Genomic DNA, 21,623 nt, shown 5'->3' with positions numbered 1-21,623 from the left:
GGCATGTATATCTCTGGGGGTAAGGAGGTTCTCAGATAAAATAGTTTCAGAACATTATCCTAAAATACTATTTTTTGACGTGTTTTTAAAGGTAAATAGAGGTGTACGTTATACAGTGCTTAATTATATATGAAACAATTTGCTCAGAAAAAACAACATTAGGCATTATAGACGTTTAAAAATGTAAAATGAAGCTGTGTAAATGTTTTAAGTGCTGCTCAATATTTTATTGTTTAATTACAAATTAACATTTAAAAATAAAATAAAAAACATTTTTTTAAGCATTGACCCATAAACATTATCCTTTACCCGTAACATTATCCCAACTTTGAGTTCACATTTTTAAATCATGTACTGAAAAAGATCCCTCCTGTACGCTTAGAACACCATACTGAAAATTCGAATACACTGATATTTCTCATAGAGACATTTTTATTTACAAAGATGGTTCTGAAGAGGCGTAACTCAGGTTAAGGCAGACAAAACAAACGACGTTATCACATGATGTCGGTAAATAAGAAGCGAATTAAAACATAGAAGACACAGATGAGGAAATACAAAAAGAAAACTGACGCAAGCAAAGATGAACAAAGCTTAAGTATTTTTCCCCTGAGAACACAGCTGCTTCACACCTACATGTTGCATTCAGAAGTCTAAGAAAAAAAAAATAGCTAAAATAATGTTAATTTCACTCGTGAAAATGTATAGAAGGTCCCCAAAGGGAATGAAGCATAGCATAAAATCTGTGATAGGATTTCTTCTGCACAACTCAAAGAAAGAGCACCCATGACCTTCAGCCCACTGTCTGATCATTAAGCATAAAGGTGAGGGAAATCACCTGTTAAAATAACAACATTGACGGCCAAAGAACTTTTAATGACTCAGATCATACATATGACTCAAAAAAAACACGTCCTTGCTGTCCATCTCTAATAAAAAGCTATTATTCGGCATACACAGTACACAACTGAAAACTTCCTGTCTCTGTAACGCATGATGAGATAGTGCTATAACGCAACTTCCAACACAATCATTATACCTGAGGCTGTCTGATGATGATGATGATGATAATGACTTGGTATTACCTGCAAGAACTTTCTCTTCTTCTTTTGACAGCTTTACATTGTCAACTAAAAGAAACTGATAGGACTCATTTTGAACATAACTGGTGTTTCTCAAGCACTACCTGACAATGAGGAAATTATATTTACATCGACAAGAAAAACCTAAAAAGGAACATTAAAACAAATCTACTAGAGTTGAGAAATAAAAGAAATCTTAATTTAAAATGCTGTATATAGTGGCAGTGTTTTTTTTTAAGTGACGGGACGACGCTTCCCGTTTTTAACTGTCAATCATCTCTGAAAGTTCTAAAAGGAGGTCGTCCTCTCCTTTGCCTGAATCCAGTTCCAACTCATCTTCAAGTCGATCATCGGTAAATTCATCCAACAGGTCTTCGAAGTCATCCATTGATGAACTGGTAACAACAGGAGGACGACCAGAAGTGGTGCTGCACCGCCGAGAGCGTTGCATGCTGGGGGTTTTGATCACAGGGCTGTAGAAAAACACAGTAGAAAAAAAAAACTCATTGACTGTTTACATGGACAACAGTATTCAAATTATTTACTTTAATCTGAAGAGGACAATAATATGATTAAGATGTTTAGATAAGTTGCTTTTTAAATGTTCCTTTCATGACCCCATTTTACATGTTAAAGCACACAATTTGATAAATGTCATTGCATAATCACGCAATCCACATTACATCCGAGTTTCGTGTAATTTCGGGTGCTTTTTTCATAAGTTGTTGACTTAAACTGCAATGTGGCACTTTCTTTTTCATTAGGGATCATTTCATGCATGCCCCTCGTGACAAACGAGATATTGGATGAGAGTATGAGCTGCTGGAAGGGTGTTGTTTTAATGCACGCTGTTTGGGAATGAAAAAAAAATCCACATTTTGCGATGCAAGTGTCTGTGGTCTTTCACTGACTCGGTAGGTGCAGAGAATAGACAAACATCCGTGTGTGTGTGTATGGACGGTCCTGATGCAAAATGTGCCGAAAATCCTACATGAAGGTAATAGTTTAAGGTGTTTACATGTCTGTAATGCACTTGAATAATGCGACTAAAACCGGCATACTCCATGTCTTAATTCGATTTGTTTTAGTTTGATTATGACTTTAGTCAGATTAAGGCAATCAAAAATGGCTGTTTAAATGGTAGACTCTTAATTAGAGTATTGTCTTAATCGTATTAAAATCAAATTATTGGTGTCCATGTAAACATACTCATGGTCATTTGCACTTCTTTAGTCATTTAAAAGCTTTAAAATTCCAGTTTTCAGATTTAAAAGGAAGGTAAGATTAGATTACTCAAAGTCAAAGTCAGTTAAAATCCTTACTTGGCAACAGCATGTAAAAAATTAAACAAATATGTAGAAACCTCTTAATATTCATGGCAAGAGCTCAAAACATAAAATAAATTCTACATTTTTATGAGAAAGGTCACAAAGAGTCTAAATGGGGGGCATCCTGGGCTCTTCCTGCTGGTCTTAGTGTGCTTGTTAAATTTAAATATCACCAATTTGAATTTACATATACACCTATCTATCTATCTATCTATCTATCTATCTATCTATCTATCTATCTATCTATCTATCTATCTATCTATCTATCTATCTATCTATCTATCTATCTATCTATCTATCTATCTATCTATCTATCTATCTATCTATCTATCTATCTATCTATCTATCTATCTATCTATCTATCTATCCTGAAACATTACTGAAAAATAGAATGAGCCCTTAAAATGTCACCAAAATCTTCATGAAAACATTGAGATAAGAATTTTAGATTTTTTGCTTTTGCTTTTTTAGAATTTCTGGAGTAAAACTAGTTTAGCAAAATACATATTTTATCCAACATGACAGAAAATCTTTTAAATAAATATCATAAACGTGCATAACTTCTTCAAAATTAGACCAATCTCAGATCCATGTAAAGCATTTGTAGGATATGGTATATTTACAACTGTTGCCAAAAAAAAATGTGACCAACTGTTTAGGACAGGGGTGTCAAACTCAATTCCTGAAGGGCCGCAGCCCTGCAGAGTTTAGTTCCAGCCCAGCTTCAACATACCCATCTGTAGGTGTCAAACAAGCCTAAGCACTCAATTAGTTTGATCAGGTCCGTTTAATTAGGGTTAGAATTAAACTGTGGAGAGCTGCGGCCCTCCAGAAACTGATTTTTACACCCCTGGTTTAGGGTTAAAATGATAAAAAAAATGTATTCTATCCTTATGAAAAAACACAAGAACATTTCCTATACCTTTGTGGGACCACAACAGTCTCCACTGATGTAGTGCTTGCGGGCTCAGAACAGCTGACAGGCATCATCTGAATTTCCTCTGTGTTGGAGAGCACCTGCTGAGTGTCGGACTGAATCACGTTCTTAGAAGTGGGTGACGCCAACTGGAGGAGTACAAAAGAAAAAAATATATACATCTTTTGTATTCCATTTATTTTAATACACTGAAACACAAGACTTGACTGTAAAGTTAAGTTCAATCTCACCTTAAGGTGCTTGTTGGGCGTCACCGGCGAGGAAGGTGTTTGACAGGCAGTGTTCAGAGGTTTGACTTCAGCAACAGCAGAATGAACTTTTGCAGCTTTCCTCTTCTGGGCAGACGGGGCTGCCGGTTTCACTACTGATGGCTTCACATTCACTTTGGGTTTTACTAAAATGCAGACAAATATATTTAAGTGAGTATGCTGCTTAGATAAACGTTTTCTTTTTTTATTATTAAAATTGGTAAAGATTACTGACATCAAATATTTAATCATCTAACTTTTTAATGTCCCTATTGTTGCGTTGACATTTAAAACATGAGGAAATCAATACTTTAAAATACAAAAACACTGTTACACAATGAAGCATGTTTGTTCAACACAATACTAGTGTATGTGGCCATTTTCATGAAGAAATCCTAATCTATATCAGGTTTTTAATTACGCTCTGAAATAAATTATTTAACAGAGTAATTCCAGCATTATGGACGTAATATTTGCAGTAAAAACTCAAAAACATAAATTCAGAGAAAGTATATATGTTAACATTATTGAAACATTGGTTTATATTTTCCAAAACAACCAACCACAGTTGCGGGATCAGAAAAATATCAATCTGTAAACATTTTTTATATATTAAATGAGGGAAGTAAACATGCGTTACGATATGACCCAAAAAGTCTGTGAGTAGAAATTCTGTGAATTAAACTCCTTAACCCAAAAGAAATAACAAAAGGATAAGAGTGGGTCACTATTACAAAATTATTAATTTTATTTAAATTAAATTCATTTTTGCATTTATGAGGAAAAAGCTTCGCTAAGATGTGACACCTCTCTGTTATGGAAATGACAGATATTTGCCAAAATTGGCGCTTGTGTGACTTTGGTAAAATCAAATATAATTGTTTGAAAACACTGACAGAGACAATTGAGTATTTTTACAGTACTAGTAAATACAAGCCTACACAAAACTTAGAAACGGTTTTGCTGAAACATTATGGAAAAAAAATAAATAAATTCACATTTGCACGGAATTGCTCCTGAATGTGTTTGTGCTAATCCAAAAGACAATTATCTAAAAATAAATAAATGAATATATATATATATATATATATATATATATATATATATATATATATATATATATATATATATATATATATATATATATATATATATATATATATATATATATATTTTGACTTGTATCCTAATATTAAAACACAACAGACAATGGGCATAAACCATCTGTTCTCATCTATTAAAGATAAATTTTTTCAGTGAGATTATTCAGTGTGTTAAGTTGGTCGATATTTCTTTATGGAGTTACACTATCAATTAACAAGGATGTAAAAAAATCTTTATTAAATAACTTTCTAAAAATCATATAAAAGTGATTAATCTAATGTTTCACATAGGCAGATCGATATAATCCAAATCAAACTTATGAGTGTCATTTTATCCACTTGTATGTCTTTTTCACCACGCCATCTGGTGTCGCTAATAAGCATTTCTCAACTCTACATTCAATCATTTTCCTTCAGCTTAGTCTCTATTTCAGAGGTCCCCACAATGATCCACCAACTACTACAGCATATGTTTTACGCAGCAGAAATGCACACTGGCCCATCTGGGACTCGAACCAGTGACCATCTTGCTGTGAGGTGACAGTGCCACTTAATTCTACATATATCCCATATTTAAAGAAAGCAGCTGACAGGTTAGACTCTTACCTTTGGTCTCAGCTGGTGTGAAAGTGCCCTCTGCTATCTGGACTGGCCTGACTGGTGAGGTTGAGGGCTTTGGTGTGTTAGTTGATGGAGTGCTGTCTTCAGAGCACTCAGGTGAGCTTTTCTCAGTCGCGGCGGCATCAGAGACAGGTGGACTGGGCTTGGCTTTGAAGGTGATCCTCTGTCTGACTGTGGTTTGAGGCTGGACGGAGGGTTCAGGGGCAGGCGGTGACGCAGACGCTCCTACATCTTTCTGGTTGCTGGAGGTGACCTGCTCTTCCTGTAGCTTGCGGAGTCTCTTCTCTCGCATGATTTCCTCAAATGTCTTCACTTTGACAACCTCGCTGGATGGTTCAATTTTTCCATTTGCCTACAAGTTAAAAAGTTATAAATACTCATGCTTATACTCATGTCTGCCCTATAGTCTATATTTTTATGTCACACCTCAGTTGCAGGTTCTTGATTCTTCTCAGATGCATCTGGCTTTGTCTGAGTTACTGCCGCAGCTAAAAAACAAATTACCAGCACTGTGAACACACTTTCTTTGAACAAAACCCATTTCAAGACTGTTCAATGACTGTGTATGACTTACGTGAGGTTTTGTTTATGCGTAGAATGCGCCTCTTTGGAGGTCCACTCATCTCTGCTTCGCTAGACGTTGGAGTCTTGTTGTCTGTGGTCTCTCCAAGCTGTGTTTGCATACGTGCTGCTTTTTCCTTGCGGATTTCCTCTAGTGTTTTTACTCGAACCTCCCCAGTTGTCACAGAGGTCTTGTTAGCGGCTCCGGCAGAAGAGGGTTCTTCGCTCCTCTCTGGGCTTTTGTCAACTTTGTTCATTTCCTGCTCTTTTTTCTCCTGCATTTTTCTTTTCTTTTCATGAAGGATTTCAGAGAAAGTCTTAACTTGAGGTCCGGCAACAGGTTTGACACTTTTTCTGGAGGGGCTGATCTCCTTCTGCGGCACTTCTTTCACAACACGAACAACTTTACTTTCACTGAGGTTTTTGGCTGCCTTCTCTTGCCGAATCTCCTCTAGGGTTTTTATACGAATGTCTCCGGATGATTTCGGCTCGCTGTCACCGCTACTCATGTCAGTTGTCAATCCAAGTCTTTCGCGCACTGGTTTATGAGCTGAAGGGGAGTTAATCATTTGAATAAATTATGGAAAGAGACAAAAAAAAAAAATGGCCTCTATACCCACAAATTGCACAATAAATGAATCTCATACCTTTCTTTGTTAGCACATCTGTCGAGGATTCAACAACTCCACCGAGACGTTCAGCAAGGCTTCGTTTCAAAAGTGGGCCTTCTTCCCCAGGGACATCTTAAATCAAATTAAAACATCTCTAAAAAAACTTTAATGTGTGCTAAACTAAAAACAATTAATTGAAAATGATAACTAAACAATATTTAATGCTTTTTTGTGCTGGTAATTTGTCTGCCCATCATAGATAAATTCCACACTAAAACAACAAAGTGAATTAAAGCTATCCTGGTCTGTGATGGATGGTTCACCCAAAAACTGCACACCCATACAACCAAATCAAATGTTTTCATAAACCTACCTCTTTCCAAAATTCTTTTGCCAAGCCTGTCTGCAATTCGTCTTTTTCCAACTTCTTTAACAGACGAATCTGCAGGACAAATTTTATGAATAAACTATTTGATTCTACCAACAACAAGAAGCTTGTACTACTAGTACTAACCAATCTTGGCATTGTTAACTTCCAGACGTGAGAGAGACTGAATGTTTTCCTTTTCAACAGTAGGTCTACTGTTTTGCGCTAAGCCTTGCACGGTGCTCTGCCCTGCAAACAAACAAAACACACATTTTGTGATCAAATGTCCAGACAACAGTATACCCTAAAGCTACAGAGTTGATGGTTCACTTACTAGCTTTCTTCAGGTTAGACATAAGTGCTTTCCTCAGCCTGATCTCCTCTAACGTCTGGATACCAAAGTCCAGAGAATCATCTGTAAGGCAGAGCAATGAATAAATAAAGATTTCGATTAGCATTTTTGTAGAAAAATTCGACAAAACACTGAAACATTAAGGAATATTTACGGTTGCTTGAAACCAGTTTCCGGGGTGAGCCTCCCAGAGATTCGTCTCCTTCCTCTGAAAACTGATCTGTAAATAATGCAGTAAAAAGACAGTGAGGATTTCTAGATGAGCGATCTCAACCAGTCATCCGCAGACCACATCACCAACCCTAATTAGAATCACACCTGAACCAGTTCAACAATGATTAATTAAGGACTGGGATTAATGATTAATGGGATTGGACACTCCTGTTCAAGTTAAAGCATTAACAGAATGAGTGCTCACCATCTTCATCATCGTCATCCACAGGATTAATGACCACCGGCGGATGAGTAGGGCTGGGCACATTCTCTTGGGTCTCAGTTCTCTTGACTCCTCTGAGCTGTGGGTTAGTGGGGTTTGCACTGGGTGCATGGACTTGGTTCACCTTCTCCTCAGGCGGGGCCTCTTCCTTTTCATTTCGCGTTACCTGCCCTATTAAAAAAACAAACAAAAGACAATTCATCTATTAAAAATGCCTATGGAGACCAGTACTGTTTGTTTAAAAATTCTTGTAAAGAGGATCAAATACCCTTGTCGGGAGCCAAGTAGTTGCCATTGATGACGCGTGGCTTCTCATGATGGAAAGCACAATGAGGTTTCTGGCAGCCAGCCGGCTGATTCTCCCAATAGCAGGCAATTTCCTTTCGGTTTTTCTATAAATGGCATCAACAAAGTCATCATTAATAAGTTCCAATTTGAGAAAGAAAAAAAATAATGTTTAAGAAATTTGAAAGTCACCTACATCTATTTCCATGTGTCGAAACTTGCAGATGTTACGGAAGCATCTTTGCTCTTGCCACAGGTTGCAGACTGTTTCACTACCCATGGCAGCCTCACAGTGTCGAAAAGGGCAACTGTCACCCTTAAAACAGACACAAAACATTTTTAATTTACTATACAAATAATTTTTTGTATTTATTTACTTTGCAAATATACCCTTCATTTAAATATAAAAAAAAATCAAGTTCAAGTAGGTTTTAAACACACAATGTATTCATATTTTGTGTACTATTTTTTGCATTGGTTCACCATTCTATAAAAGAGCAGTAACTCCAAATAAAACTGTTGCATCTTTAAATTCTCAGTAATTGTTTTTTTCATCAATTTGAAATTTACAATGTTTTTCCTGCATTTATCAAAATTGATTAACAAAAAAAATCATTAAAAAACGTATCTGATAAGTGTTCTATTGTTGTGAATAGGTAGGGCCAGAACAAATCTGCGGACATTTTTTGCTATTTATGCGCAGAATTTTGTTAAAAATCTGCTGATTTATGCGGAATGATTTTGGGAGCATCATAACTAAAACCCTAATATATCAACTAAAAAGTAATAACTTTTTAACATGTATTCAGTGTTTACAATGCAAATTTAATTAGATCCACTTTATTTGGTAAACAAATCAAGTGAGGTATATAATATATCTACTAAAAGACAGAAAATATTACTTTACAAACTGTATTGTAAATATATCAGTCAATAATTATACTGAAATTGATTTAAAAACCGAATAAATATAAATTTCCACACATATACACAAGTAAATAAACAAAATCAATGATGGGCTAAAAATCTGTGGAATTCTGCCTGCACAGATTCCGTGTGGGGCTATGAATAGGGTTGTCGCGATACCATTAATTCATGTTACGATACTATACCAGCTGAAGTATCGTGATACCAAGTAGTATTGCGATAATGTAGTTCATAACTCAAATAAACGATATAAAGAAAATTGTCAGAAATACATTTTATGAAATAATAGGCCTACTTGAATTGAATAAACAATTGCCTTATTGAAAAAAGTTTTTGCATGTCACCTCACCTAAAATGTATTTGTTCTTTTTGTTTGTTTTGTAAATAACTGACCAACAAAAAAGTACATTAAAATAAAGATACAAATTATACCAAATTAAATTCATTACAAAAAGGACTATTTTTCCAACAAAATTAGGTTTTATGAAGTGCTCAAAAATTGTTTCAATGCTCCACAGACTATTCAAATAAAATGGTCTAATGTTGCACAAACATGTAATAGACACGCTATGTATTGCAGATAGACTGTTAATGACAATACTACCATTTACAAAGTACAGTGGAACCGCCAGTATTTTGGAGCCATAGTATCACAACACTACCATAGTACCGGTAAACTGTGCAACCCTAGTTATGATTAAAATAATTTGACTCATGAATGCTCAAAACACACTCCAAATTTCTGAAACATAACATTTATTTCCAACAAAACCATGTCTGCTCATCATCACTTCATTTTCGACCTACCTTCGTACAGGTAGAATAGTAGAAAAAGTAGCAATCATCTCCTTGCAAGGTCATTCTGGAACAGGTTTGTACTCTTCAAGGTCAGAAGGCGGGATCTCGTCCTGGACACTAGCAGCAGCACTTGCAATCTCCCTATTTAGAGCGTGAGAAGTCTATTCATGCTCCTGTTGATCCACATTTTTTCACTTTCACATTCTGTCTTGAATGGCAGAAAATGGTGGAGGATATTTAAGAACTGGTAAGAGAGTGAAAGCGTTGCAAGAACTTTGTTCACCTGCAGTGGCTGAGATGTTCCCCGGCACAATCTCAAGCGCTTCTTGTAGGGTTGCTCCGCACTGTGTGGATCCTGAAGGAATACTTGACTGATGAGTACAGAGCGAACAAGGGGAGCGGGGGCAACTTTTGCCTCGCTTTTAGTGACCTGTTCCCATCAGACTGCTTTGCTAAAACTGGCAGATGGTGGAAAATGTCCTTTTTATTTTTTTTTTTCTTTCTCCGAGATTGTTGATAAGAGGTGATTGGGTTTGGGGGAGTTTCAAAAAAATTCTTGAACTAGATGAAGCCAAAAAGGGGCAAAACATGGATATCTTGGAGATGTTGAAACGGGGAAAAAAGGAACAATATCTTCTACGTCACTGGAAGCCGGGTGGAAAATTTAAAATGGGGTAAACAGGAACTTAAAAAAAAAGCTCAATAGGAGGGAAAAAAAAAATCAATTGGGAGATTTTTTTTTTTTATTCAAAAAGACAGCAATCTTCAGCAAAGCTAATTCATTATCCAACTCCAGCAATCCTCTGGAATGAAGGACAAGATCACGAATAACCTACATTTCAAAAAGAAGACAAAAACACTCCCCATGTGCTGAACAGTTGGTTATTTAAATAAGGATAGGGACATAATATGCATTATTACATGAAAAACATGGCAGACATAACATGTGTTAGGGTTTACATAACACGTAACGTAAAGACAACAATGGATTCCTGTAACAACAATGTCGTGTTTCAACACAATTTTGTTCTTGGTGTCGTGGTTAAAACACGATAAACAGCATTAATCACGTTTTAAAGTTAGTATCAAAATCAGTATGTTGACGATTTTGTGTACGAGAATTTAAAGTTAAAGTACCGTTTACAAAATCTGCATTTGTAAAATGTAACGTTAAAGGCTTAAGGTACATTTTTACAGATGAACAAAAGCAAATATCACCACGATCATAAATCAAAGCTTAAGCAAAAGCGTTTTGGATGTAATAAAACTTAACAATTATATTTTTCATAGCTTAATTACATTACTATAATCTTCGAAATCCACCAATCGAAACATTGTCGCGTTATGTAAGATTGTCGTGTTAGGCCGTGGTGTCAATGTTTCATTTGACTCGTTTTATTGTGCAAATATTCATATGAAAAACACAAAAACAAACAACGTGTAAACATCAAATAAGTATACTTTAAACCTAAGAGCTTTCTAGCGATACGTGACAAACAACACAGTAGCTATTCTATGGCTTAGCATAGCATGTTGCTAACTTCGAGTAGCATTCTAACTTTAACACAACTACTACATTGAACTAAAATAGGTTAACTGATAAACAAATAAAATGTTTGATAACTTTTAATAAATCTAGCACAATTACCAGCTTATACCGAGTGGAATTAAGTATGTTCGGGTTGATGCACGTAGACGCTCCAGAACTGGACTTCTCTCTTCTCGGTTTTACAGGCGAACAAAATGGCGCCTGCGCTGAACAGCAGGAAAGTGCTTACGCAGACGTCAGTGTGACGAAGAGACTCGTTAAAGGGACAGTTCACCTTAAAATGGGGGAAGCGTTTTGCCACTTAATTGAGTACAAACAGGTTGGGCTTACTTATTTTAACATGCTTAAACATAACAACTCAGAAATGTTGGTCCAGTCTAAAGATTATGTTATCTTAACAACAGTGTCAACCAACTTCTTCTGATGCTGTAGCACATCTACTTCTATGTCTTGTTTTCAGATATGCTCTACTGCAAAATGCTGGCTTATAAGAATTTATTTGTCTTTCTATTAGTGCAAACCTCCTCTGACCTCTGGCATTAATAAGACATTTCCTCCAAGCAACTGCCACACAGTTATTTTCATTTTTTTTTTTACCATTCCCTGTAAACCCTTGAGAAGGTACGCATGTAAAAATCCCAGTAGATTAACATCTTCTCAAATACTGACGCTGTCACACAACCATGCCACCATGTTTAAAGTCACTTAGATAACTTTTCTGATAGGTCTACTCAGTTTAAAATTTAACAGAACCTTTTGACTGTCCACATGCCAAATTTTAGATAGGCTATTTGAGTTTAGAATAATACAAATATAATAAATTCAATATAAAATAATTCAAATAGACAAACAAACACAAGATTAGTGTTACATAAGACATTTAACATTTATAGTATAAAACAAACAAAGACTCAGACGCTGTCAGATTAACTACTGACAAATTAGTACAAAATCCTCCTACATACTTGTGAATTGAAATACGCGGAATCTGTGATAATCTGATAATTTGTTTAACCAATCAGTTATGAATGTTTTGCTTATTATTAGGAGTTTAATATAAACTTGTGGATGCATATAAACATCCTGGTAAAGTGGTGCTAACCCTGTTAATATTGATGAGCAGCGTATTGTAAGGTGTAGATGTTGCAGTTTTGCTTTTTGACCAATTATTCTCAAACAAAACCAATACACTCAAGTTGTAACTTTTTGATTTAGAGGCTAATTTTTATGTCCTCATTTGTACATTTTAGAATGATTTGCTCAACTTCCAATGAGGCTGGACTTGGGGGCATTCCTTCTTTTACTGATCATATATATTAATACAAATGATATCGTATGAATTAGTACAAATTGGCTACTCTTCTGACAAACGTATTGTTTTAGAAACCGTTTTAACATACAACAAGAATTAGTAAACTGCTTATTATATGAAGAATTATTTGCTTATATGGACTGAAATGTACGGTGACCAAGAGAGCTTAAAGTGCTGCAATTTAAGAAAACACAAACAATTAGAAAAAAAACAGCAGCAAATTACGAAAAGATTTTCATTAGTTGACAGCATACGTGCTGCAAATATTCACATCGCAAACAAATTAATAAAATGCGTTGCATTTTCTCACAATGAAAAAAATTACAAAAACACCTGCATTTTCTCACTTTCAAAAAGCACAGAGCACAACAGAAATGTTTAAGGAGACCCTAAAACGTGACTGACCTGGCTATTTAGGTTATAGTTATTTAGGCTAATAAAATACAAAAGACAAGGAAATCAGGATGTTAAAATAAACAATCACAAAGCTCACCTTTCAAAAATCAACTACAACTTCACTAAGCAATAGTCACGGCACAGCAGCATCCGTCATGTTTTAGGATCGCCTTGAAACATTCAGGTTGTGTTCTGATCTTTTCGCAAGTGTTGTGAGAAAATGCAGCTTGTTTTCATAATTTGTTTGCATTGTGAGAAAATGCAGCGTGTTTTATTAATTTTTTTGCATTGTGGGAAAATGCAGCACTTTTCTTTTTCATGTGTATGCTTTGTGAGGATTTGACGCATATATGCTGTCAAACAGATGAAGATCTTAATTTACTGGTGTTTTTGTAATTGCACGTGATTTATTAAATTGCAGCATGTTAAGCTCTCTCGGCCACCATACAGCCTCTCGGCCATTGATGGTTCAAATTATATTACATTTAAAGGTGGTTTTAGAATAAAGAAAAAGGATTTCACAGTAGCAATTACAATTGCTCAACATCCATAAACTATAAATACAAGAATTTACACTTCCATTGACCTGTCTTTCCATCTGCTTTAATCTTAAATCAGCGTTTTAGTTAAGAAACTTGCACTCCCTAATGTAATAAAAATAATCATCTGTTGCAATTGTACTTCCCCAGAATTATTTGAAATGGCATTGGACAGAGTGCACCAGGTGATATTTGTTATTCCTCCACTACAGCTATAAAATGAATTGATGGAATCTGTTCTGTAATACAGTCCATCTGATCTGTTTGCACAAAACAGAATTTGCTGTGCTGAAAAAGATCTGACAATCTTCACACATATCGGTGTTGGCGAAGAGCCTTTTCCAGCTGTTGAAAAAATACTGAAGAAAAAGTTGGTGCTTGTCATGGAGGAAGACGATTCAATTCCTGCTGCAAATAAAAAGTTATATCTCAGAATGTGAAAATAAATAACCATTTATAACAGTCCAACTATGCAAATCTCACCATGTATTAATGATTTCTTAAGGCTGTTGGCTAAAGGGTAGTTGCCTTGTCCACAGAAATTTCCAGAAAAATCATCCAGGTCTAGAGCCCACACAAACGCACCCCCGTAGCCATGCTCCTGTAGATATTTTGTCTTACCGACAGTAAGCAGAACTGTTATCTTCAGCTGTAGAGATTACAGTATTACATAACGTAATTGAATGTACCTTAATATCGAAGCTCCTCAGATTGTCAAATCCCACCCAGTCATTGCCTTTCACAGAAAAAGGTACTTTCTGGTCTTCAATCCACTGTACCACACCATCATTCAGAAAAAGACATATCTAAGGGGAAAACAAAACAGGTTGATAATGGGTAATATTTGGTAATGTGTACACGGAACTTCGCCTGTGTTATGGCACCTTGGTGCAATTTTAGTTGATATAAGTCTGATATTTGCTTGAATGTATTACATATTTACTCATTTAGATATTTTAAAGAAACGCTACAATTTATTTTTCTTTTGGAAATAGGCTTTTTAATCTCCCCTAGATTAAACAGTTGAGTTTTTCCATTTTTGATACCATTCAGCCGATCTCATTCTGACAGGAGCACTAGTCACAAAAAAGATAATTTGATCATTTTATTTGATAATTTTCCTAAAGCTTAACTTTTCTGTAGTTACATTGTGTACATAGTTACTGGATGACAACATAATAATACTTTGCAGCGCTGTTACCTAGTTACCTTCCAAATTCTTGATTATCATGCTGGAATGAGAGTTCCTTGACACATCAAACTTTTTTCTCTTGGTCTTATTACATGATGTAACTATAGAAAGATAAAGTTTTACAAAGGAGAAATATCAAAACAATTTTAAAAAATATTGAGGAGATGCTAATGGGCTGATTTATGATAAATTAGGCTAAAAACGCTCCTAACAGAATGGGAGAATTTCCCTCTCCACTGTCGCCACTGGCTTGCATGGTTCCGGATCTGTAGAGCTGCGCATCGTTGGATTTGCTCTTCAGTGTTTGGACTCTCAGTAGTGATTATTAAACCACACTGAACTGAGCTAAACTGAACTGAATTTAAACACTACAAACTGAACTACACTGTTCCAATTTACTATGACCTTTTATGTGAAGCTGCTTTGACACAATCTACATTGTATAAGCACTATACAAATAAAGGTGAATTGAACTGAATTTAATTGAATTGAGATCAGCTGAACGGATTAAAAAATGGGTCAACTTTTTATCTGGGTAGTTGGTAAAATTTGTATATTTTAAAAAAAAAAGGAATGTTCCTTTCATGTTTATTATTTGAACATTATTGTGAAGGGGACCCACATTTATATTCATTGAAATTAATTACTGTGTAGTAACATTGGAGTTATTCGTTTGATTATTTGTTCACAATGTGCATATAATTAGAAACACCTGTTATTTCATCTGTCTTCAATATTTAATTTACATTTATAATAATTAAACTGTTGACACTTTAACCCCACTACAAATACAATTAATCCCAATACTACAAATGTTTCCATTTCCTAAACCTTTCCCACCTCAGTAGCAATGAGCACAGTAGCAAACACAGTAGCAAGTGTTTTGCTACACAGAATAAACACAATTAATACTCTACAAAATGTAAGTACAAAGTAGTCAAAGACAACTAATATAAAGTGGAACTAATACTTTAAAACTATAACTATTTTATAATTAGCATTTACTTCATAGTAAGCCCACAAGCCTATCTCTTGTGTGTGAGGTCCAGGAGAAGCCAATTTATTGGCTGGGGCTCCCACTCCATTCTGAGAGGAGTTGAGGGTGAAAGAGCGTCCGTATGTGGAGAAGCCCATCATCAACTTCTCAGCAGGAGCTCCCTGAGATCTCCAGTACTGCAAAGCAAAATCCTGAAGGAAAGATGAAAATACGCAAACTATAAGGTAATAGTCTCAAACTTGATTCCTGGAGGGCCGCAGCTCTGCATAGTTTAGCTCCAACCACCTCAAACTCACACCAGCTTAATAATCTCTAGTCTTGAACACCTTGATTAGTTGCATCAGCTGTGTTTGGTTAGGGTTGGAGCAAAACTGTGCAGAGCTGCGGCACTCCAGGAATCGAGTTTGAGACCTATGCTATAAGGTATTTGCTTGAAGGTTGCTCTCATATGAGAGTGCTCAATCTGCTTACAGTGTTTGATCTGATATCCTTGTCATCACTCATGGCACTGTACAAAGCACTGTGATGTCTTGCAATGCCATCTTTATATGTATGAAAGTCAAACGTCTTGACATTAATAAAGTCCAAGTACCTGGGAAAAATAAAACGTTTTCACATTTTCAGATATTTTGCTTTTGTTGTGCAATTTTTGTAAGACTACTGATATGAACTGATATGATACGTATTATGAATTGTATGAATTTGTATGAATATGATATGTTGTTCTTACTCTGAGATCTCTGGAATGATGTAGCTCCTGTCAATAACGTCTTTCTGTGCTGAAACAGTTGCTACTAGAATGAGTCTTGTATCACTGTTCAGGCCTTCAGCTATAAATGCTTCCAAAAGTTCCTGAAGTTTAACAAAAGTTTGACTTTTGAAAAATGGAGTTATAAATCTCAATACATTTCTAGCTGTACGATTTTTGATCTGTGACCACTGACAAAGAATCCAGCTTTACCACCACAAGAATAAATTATACTTCAAAATAGGGCTGCACGAAATTAGAAAACATTAACTTTGCAATATTTTTTCATTTTGCAATATATATTGCAATATGAATACAATTTGACCAGATTACGTAATATCTCTATTTGGAAAGAATTTAAAATGTTAGATCGATTGGGATGATTCTGCAGTGGGCATGCATCTCCATAAAATCAAATAACCAATCTATACATTTTTTGTCCCCGACACATTTTCGCTGTGGGCTGTGCTATTTGCAGTGCATTTCTGTATTTGCACATGTTGTGAGTATTTTCATGTATAACAATCTATAAATACAGTCAAAAAAGGAACAATTGAAATGAAGTGTTTCGTTGTTTTCAGAGTCTAACAATATTCAAGTACAGTAACTGAATGATAAAAATAAAAATAATTCAATAAAACTGATTGTGGTTAAGGTCACAAATGGAACAGTTTCTTTTTCTGAATGCCTTTAAAGTCATTATACAATCATAAGCATCAAAAACACATGCAAATGATAAATTATAATAGAAACTCAACATTGCATATATCCTGCGATGTGACTATCGCAAGTGATCCAGCCTGATCTCACGAAAAAACGTAAGTAAAGTATTTTACATTTTGTCAGTTTAGAGTTCAGTCGTACGAAATTGTACGATTTTAAAAAGGAGGCGTGGCACCTAACCCCACCCCTAAACCCAACCGTCATTGGGGGATGAGCAAATCGTAGTAAATTTTACGAATTAGATTGTACGAATTCGTACGAATTAGCCACTAAATCAAAAAGTCACGAATTGCCGTGAGATTGTGTTGAGTGATCACATTGCGATATCCATGCTGAAGCAATATATTGTGCAGCCCTACTTCAAAATATATTCAATTCAAAACTTGAATAAAATTTTACTGTATTTTTTATTACAAAAATATACAGTTGGAGACATCAACTATTTCCCAAAGGTTCCCAAGTGCTTTTTAACAGAGAGAACACATTTTTAAACTTAAATAACTCATTTGTTTAGTCTTTATCTTGATGACAGTGCATAATAATTATCAGATATTTAGCAATATTCTAGTATTCAGCTTAAAGTGCAATTTAAAGAATAATAGGTTAATCCTTTTAAAAGTTAAGTTAACTTTCATTTCAGCCAAACTAAGAATATAAGACTTTCTAAAACTAAGAAAAATATACGATTGTTTTGAAAACACATTTAGTTTTAACCTTGCATAGTAGAGTGAATTTCAGCTTATCTTCTGGATGCGTCTCTGAAGTGTTTTTGATTTCCCAGTCCAAATCCAGCCCGTCAAAGTTATATTTCCTTAAAAACTCAATAGAAGACTTGATGAAAGTCTGGCGGTTTATCCACTTGGATAACATAATGGAGAATCTGTTGTAAACAAGAAAATGCTGCTCATTTCACTATAAATGGAATTCTAGCTTCTTTGACAGCAAAATAAATCCTTAAGGCTGTAATTGTTATAATTCTGATATATAAATATAAATAAACAATTTCTAGACACAGAGTTAGATAGTATGTTACCAGCAGAGGGCAACTTTCACTCAGAAACAAGAGCAAAACACTTACTGACTTGAGTCCTGGTCTCTGACGGACAACAAAGTTATCAGCTGTGGATTTCTTTAAAAACAAAACAAATATGTCAATACTTTGTCTAACAGCAAGACATTTGAAAACCTAGACTAGAAACACAAGCTTCCTCACAGTTTCTTAAGTGTATTGAAGGTTGAATAGTGGATGACATCATTCCACTCACTGCCTGCAATGTTATTGGCATAGTTGATAATAGCAAATGCATAGATTAAATGAGTACACAAGTTAGGGTCCACATTTTCAGGAAGGTATCTTGCAGTTCCTGATCTGTACTGAGACCAGTTTGTGAAGTAACACACCAGTTTTGAACAGGTTACTGAAAAGAAAAAAGAATATTAAAAACGACACAAACTCTATGTAATTCGGTTGAATTTTCTGTCTTTAAACTTGCAATAATGTTTTAATATTAAGTATTAAATTGAAAATCACCTTACCGAACTGTAAGAGCAAATTCATGCCTAAAAAATAAAGATTGTTTAAAAGTTGCTTTTAGATGATGCTAATGAATTTAAGAGACACAATGAAATAAAAAGACAGACACAATACCTATTAAGTGTGTTATTCCCCTGTTCATTTTGTTGCTGCTACATGCCCATATCTAGTTTAGTAAGGGGAGAATCATTGTGAAGTATAAAGTGAGGGGTGGGAATAAACACAACGAGGGTGACGCGTATAACATGACACTAAACATGAGATATGTTTTCTAGCCTGTGGTAAAATGATTTCAGTCACATCTGGTCAAATCAATTGTGTTAACAGACCCATCATGATTTATTAATTTAGCAATTACTTTTTAAAAATTAAAACATTTATTATTTGACAGATACAGTGAAGGGTGTATCTGTTCTGGTGAAACAAAAGTGTGGATTTTCATTTGCCTGAGGCTGTTTACAAAAATAATATATAACATTCGATTAATTATGCTTTCCAGCTAGCTACTTATTTGTTAGGTACTACACTCTCAGAAATAAAGGTACGTGAGCTGTCACTGTGGTGGTATCTTTTATAAAGGTACAAATTTGTACCTAAAAGGTCCATATTAACACCTCAAGGGTACATATTAGTACCTAAAAAGTACAAAAGTGTTCCTCTTAAATTTTTTAGGTACTAATATATACTTTTGAGGTACCAATATGGACCCTTTAAGTACAAATGTGTACCTTTTGAAAAGGTACCACCCCAGTGACAGCTCACCTACCTTTATTTCTGAGAGTGTACTCATTACAAACTAGTATATTAAACAGACATATGTACTTAGTTACTTATTATTAGATAATATATCTTACTCATTAGTACTTATTATTCATTAATTAATTCCTATGAATTATTTGTAATTAATTATTATTATAATTTCAGTGACTTGTAACTATCTAATCATGTAACTAGTAAAAAGTTGCAATTTGTACCATTAACATCTATGGGGATCTGTCATTATGATATAAGCTAATTAGTTTTGACTAGCAGATATTACATTTGTGACTATAGTACATATTTTTATATAGTTATTAATTAGGTACTACTACTTATTTTTAGATACTAACCATCATTAGCTACACTCTCAGAAATAAAGGTACGTGAGCTGTCACTGGGGTGGTACCTTTTCAAAAAGGTACAATGTTGTACCTAAAAGGCCCATATTAATACCTTAAGGGCACATGTTAGTACCTAAAAAGTGCAAAAGTGTTCCTCTTAAAATTTGTAGGTACTAATATATACCTTTGAGGTACCAATATGGACCCTTCAGGTGCAATTGTGTACCATTTGAAAAGGTACCACCCCAGTGACAGCTCGCGTACCTTTATTTCTGAGAGTGTACTTGCATGTTTGAATAATTAATATTACTTGCACAATTAATTAGTATAAGTATCAGTGTAATGCTTGCTGCTGATGTGCAGGTAAAGCGAGTTTGCAATTGTAAATACAGCACCCCTCTGTTCAAAAAATGCATCGCGATTCATTCAACGTTTCAACCGGTTTGAATCGTCACATATTTTAATCGATTTTCAACTGACTCACAGTGAATCGTTACATCATTAGTAAAGAGAAGTTCTTTTGAGTGGTCCACTGCTTTAGAAACTGATATTGATGAGCTCGGTGTAAAAGCTGAAGTTCTTAAAACTTGACACAAAAGAGCCGCTGCAAAAGAAACAAGTGTATTGGCCATGAACATCCATCAAGCACGTGTTTACAAAAAATATATATATGTAAAAGTAGTGCATTAGAATGAAAAAACTAACTATGTGTGAATGAGCCTTAAAGAAATTGAAGTCTATTCAATTAGTTTAATCTAGAAACAAGTAATTGAAACATGAAAACAGATGCTGGCCTGGTTTACATATTTTATAACAATATTAAAATAGCTTGCCATGCAAAAGCATGTAATGAAATGCGAATTCGAACAACTACACGGCACTTCACTGACCTGAAATTGCAAAGAAAATGTCCATGAATTTAAATGAAAAAGATTATTGCTCTCCTAACTTCAACATCATTCGCATTTACATCACAAACATCATAAACCCTCTCTACACATCTTACACAACATGTCAGAAAGTCTTGTCTTATCTTAAAAGAGAAAAACAGATCCTATGTGACCTATTTTCTGTTTGACCTCAAGTGTTATTCTGTACTATTGCTATTTTACAGAAACCTCAAAAATGGTTTTGCTGCTTGTTCAAACACAATTATTGGGTTTGTTGTTGTAGTTTTTTTGTTTAATCCACCTAAATTTGCAAAAACAATTAAGTTAACTTAATATATTTGTGTTCAGACAACAAAGAAATTGTGTGTAACGGCATTTTTTACAGTTTTTTACCATATACTCGAAAACAAAATCTGTAATTTAAAGTTTTTTTTTCCCGGCAGCTAAAGTGAAAAACATAAAATAACAGCCGCCAAATAATAGAAATTTACCGTAAAATAACAGACGTTAAATTACACAAATTTACCTAAAATTTAAATTTACGGAAATTTCTGTAATTTAACATCCATTATTTTACAGTAAGTTTAACAGTTGCTGGTAAAAAAAACGGTAAACTTATCGATTTTTTTACATTGCAACTATACTGTGCTATCATCACAAATTATCATTACAAACGATATGCTTCAGTGGTAATTTACCATTTGGATAGACATTTTTTAGCCATTGGATGAACTCTCATTGTAAAATCACACAAGGCTACTAACAGGCTGGATATTTATCAGTACTGCAAGCTACTATTAATGATAGCATGTACTCAGTTACAAAAGATAGTTACCTCAGGTGACTGTTCAGTCAGATATGGGTACATTGGCTCTTTGTAGTCTACCGTATGTTTTGGTGTGTTTAATTCAGACATGGGCAACAGTCATGTGTCAATCCTGTGATAAAAAATGACTGCAGAGTGACAAAAGTATTTGATAACGCTCC

General features: G+C 34.8%; 2 protein-coding genes across 5 annotated transcripts; both read right to left on the bottom strand.

The window, feature by feature from the left end:
• Nucleotides 1-414: 414 nt before the first annotated feature.
• On the bottom strand, nt 415-11,410 carry zc3h11a (zinc finger CCCH-type containing 11A). Of its 4 annotated transcripts, none has more exons than XM_056467920.1 (16): nt 11,305-11,405; nt 9,940-10,011; nt 9,666-9,797; nt 8,128-8,247; nt 7,915-8,038; nt 7,629-7,817; nt 7,365-7,430; nt 7,193-7,273; nt 7,006-7,107; nt 6,865-6,933; nt 6,528-6,623; nt 5,894-6,430; nt 5,746-5,807; nt 5,305-5,671; nt 3,333-3,741; nt 415-1,555 (listed from the first exon to the last, which is right to left on the bottom strand). In XM_056467920.1, the coding sequence occupies exons 3-16, from the start codon at nt 9,717-9,719 to the stop codon at nt 1,345-1,347; spliced, it is 2,487 nt and encodes an 828-aa protein (XP_056323895.1). In that variant the 5' UTR covers nt 9,720-9,797; nt 9,940-10,011; nt 11,305-11,405; the 3' UTR covers nt 415-1,344. The 4 variants fall into 4 exon arrangements, with proteins under 4 accessions (XP_056323895.1, XP_056323899.1, XP_056323898.1 ...); XM_056467924.1 differs by having other exon boundaries at nt 11,315-11,368; XM_056467923.1 differs by having other exon boundaries at nt 9,666-9,829; nt 9,940-11,410.
• A 656-nt stretch (nt 11,411-12,066) lies between these two features.
• ovgp1 (oviductal glycoprotein 1) lies at nt 12,067-18,670 on the bottom strand. The gene is made up of 10 exons (XM_056468842.1): nt 18,649-18,670; nt 18,326-18,530; nt 18,191-18,241; nt 17,827-17,992; nt 16,372-16,493; nt 16,113-16,233; nt 15,650-15,832; nt 14,142-14,258; nt 13,936-14,068; nt 12,067-13,860 (listed from the first exon to the last, which is right to left on the bottom strand). Exons 1-10 carry the CDS (start codon nt 18,668-18,670, stop codon nt 13,523-13,525), a joined length of 1,458 nt encoding a protein of 485 aa, XP_056324817.1. The 3' UTR covers nt 12,067-13,522.
• Nucleotides 18,671-21,623: the final 2,953 nt, after the last annotated feature.

Source organism: Danio aesculapii, chromosome 11 (genome assembly GCF_903798145.1).
Source record: "Danio aesculapii chromosome 11, fDanAes4.1, whole genome shotgun sequence".
Classification (NCBI taxonomy): domain Eukaryota; kingdom Metazoa; phylum Chordata; class Actinopteri; order Cypriniformes; family Danionidae; genus Danio; species Danio aesculapii.
The sequence above is the reverse complement of the archived record's forward strand: the minus strand, read 5'-3'. Positions and strand labels throughout refer to the sequence as shown.

Coding starts and splice junctions, on each gene's coding strand:
- ovgp1 (XM_056468842.1), bottom strand. CDS start 18,670: ATGAATTTGCTCTTACAGTTCG. Junction 16,494..17,826: donor AATTCACTCTACTATGCAAG/GTTAAAACTAAA, acceptor GTTAAACTTCAG/GAACTTTTGGAAGCATTTAT. Junction 15,833..16,112: donor AGGATATCAGATCAAACACT/GTAAGCAGATTG, acceptor TCTTTCCTTCAG/GATTTTGCTTTGCAGTACTG.
- zc3h11a (XM_056467923.1), bottom strand. CDS start 9,719: ATGACCTTGCAAGGAGATGATTGCTACTTTTTCTACTATTCTACCTGT. Junction 7,431..7,628: donor GGATGACGATGATGAAGATG/GTGAGCACTCAT, acceptor CATTATTTACAG/ATCAGTTTTCAGAGGAAGGA. Junction 1,556..3,332: donor ACTGTTGTGGTCCCACAAAG/GTATAGGAAATG, acceptor GTTTTTCTACAG/CCCTGTGATCAAAACCCCCA.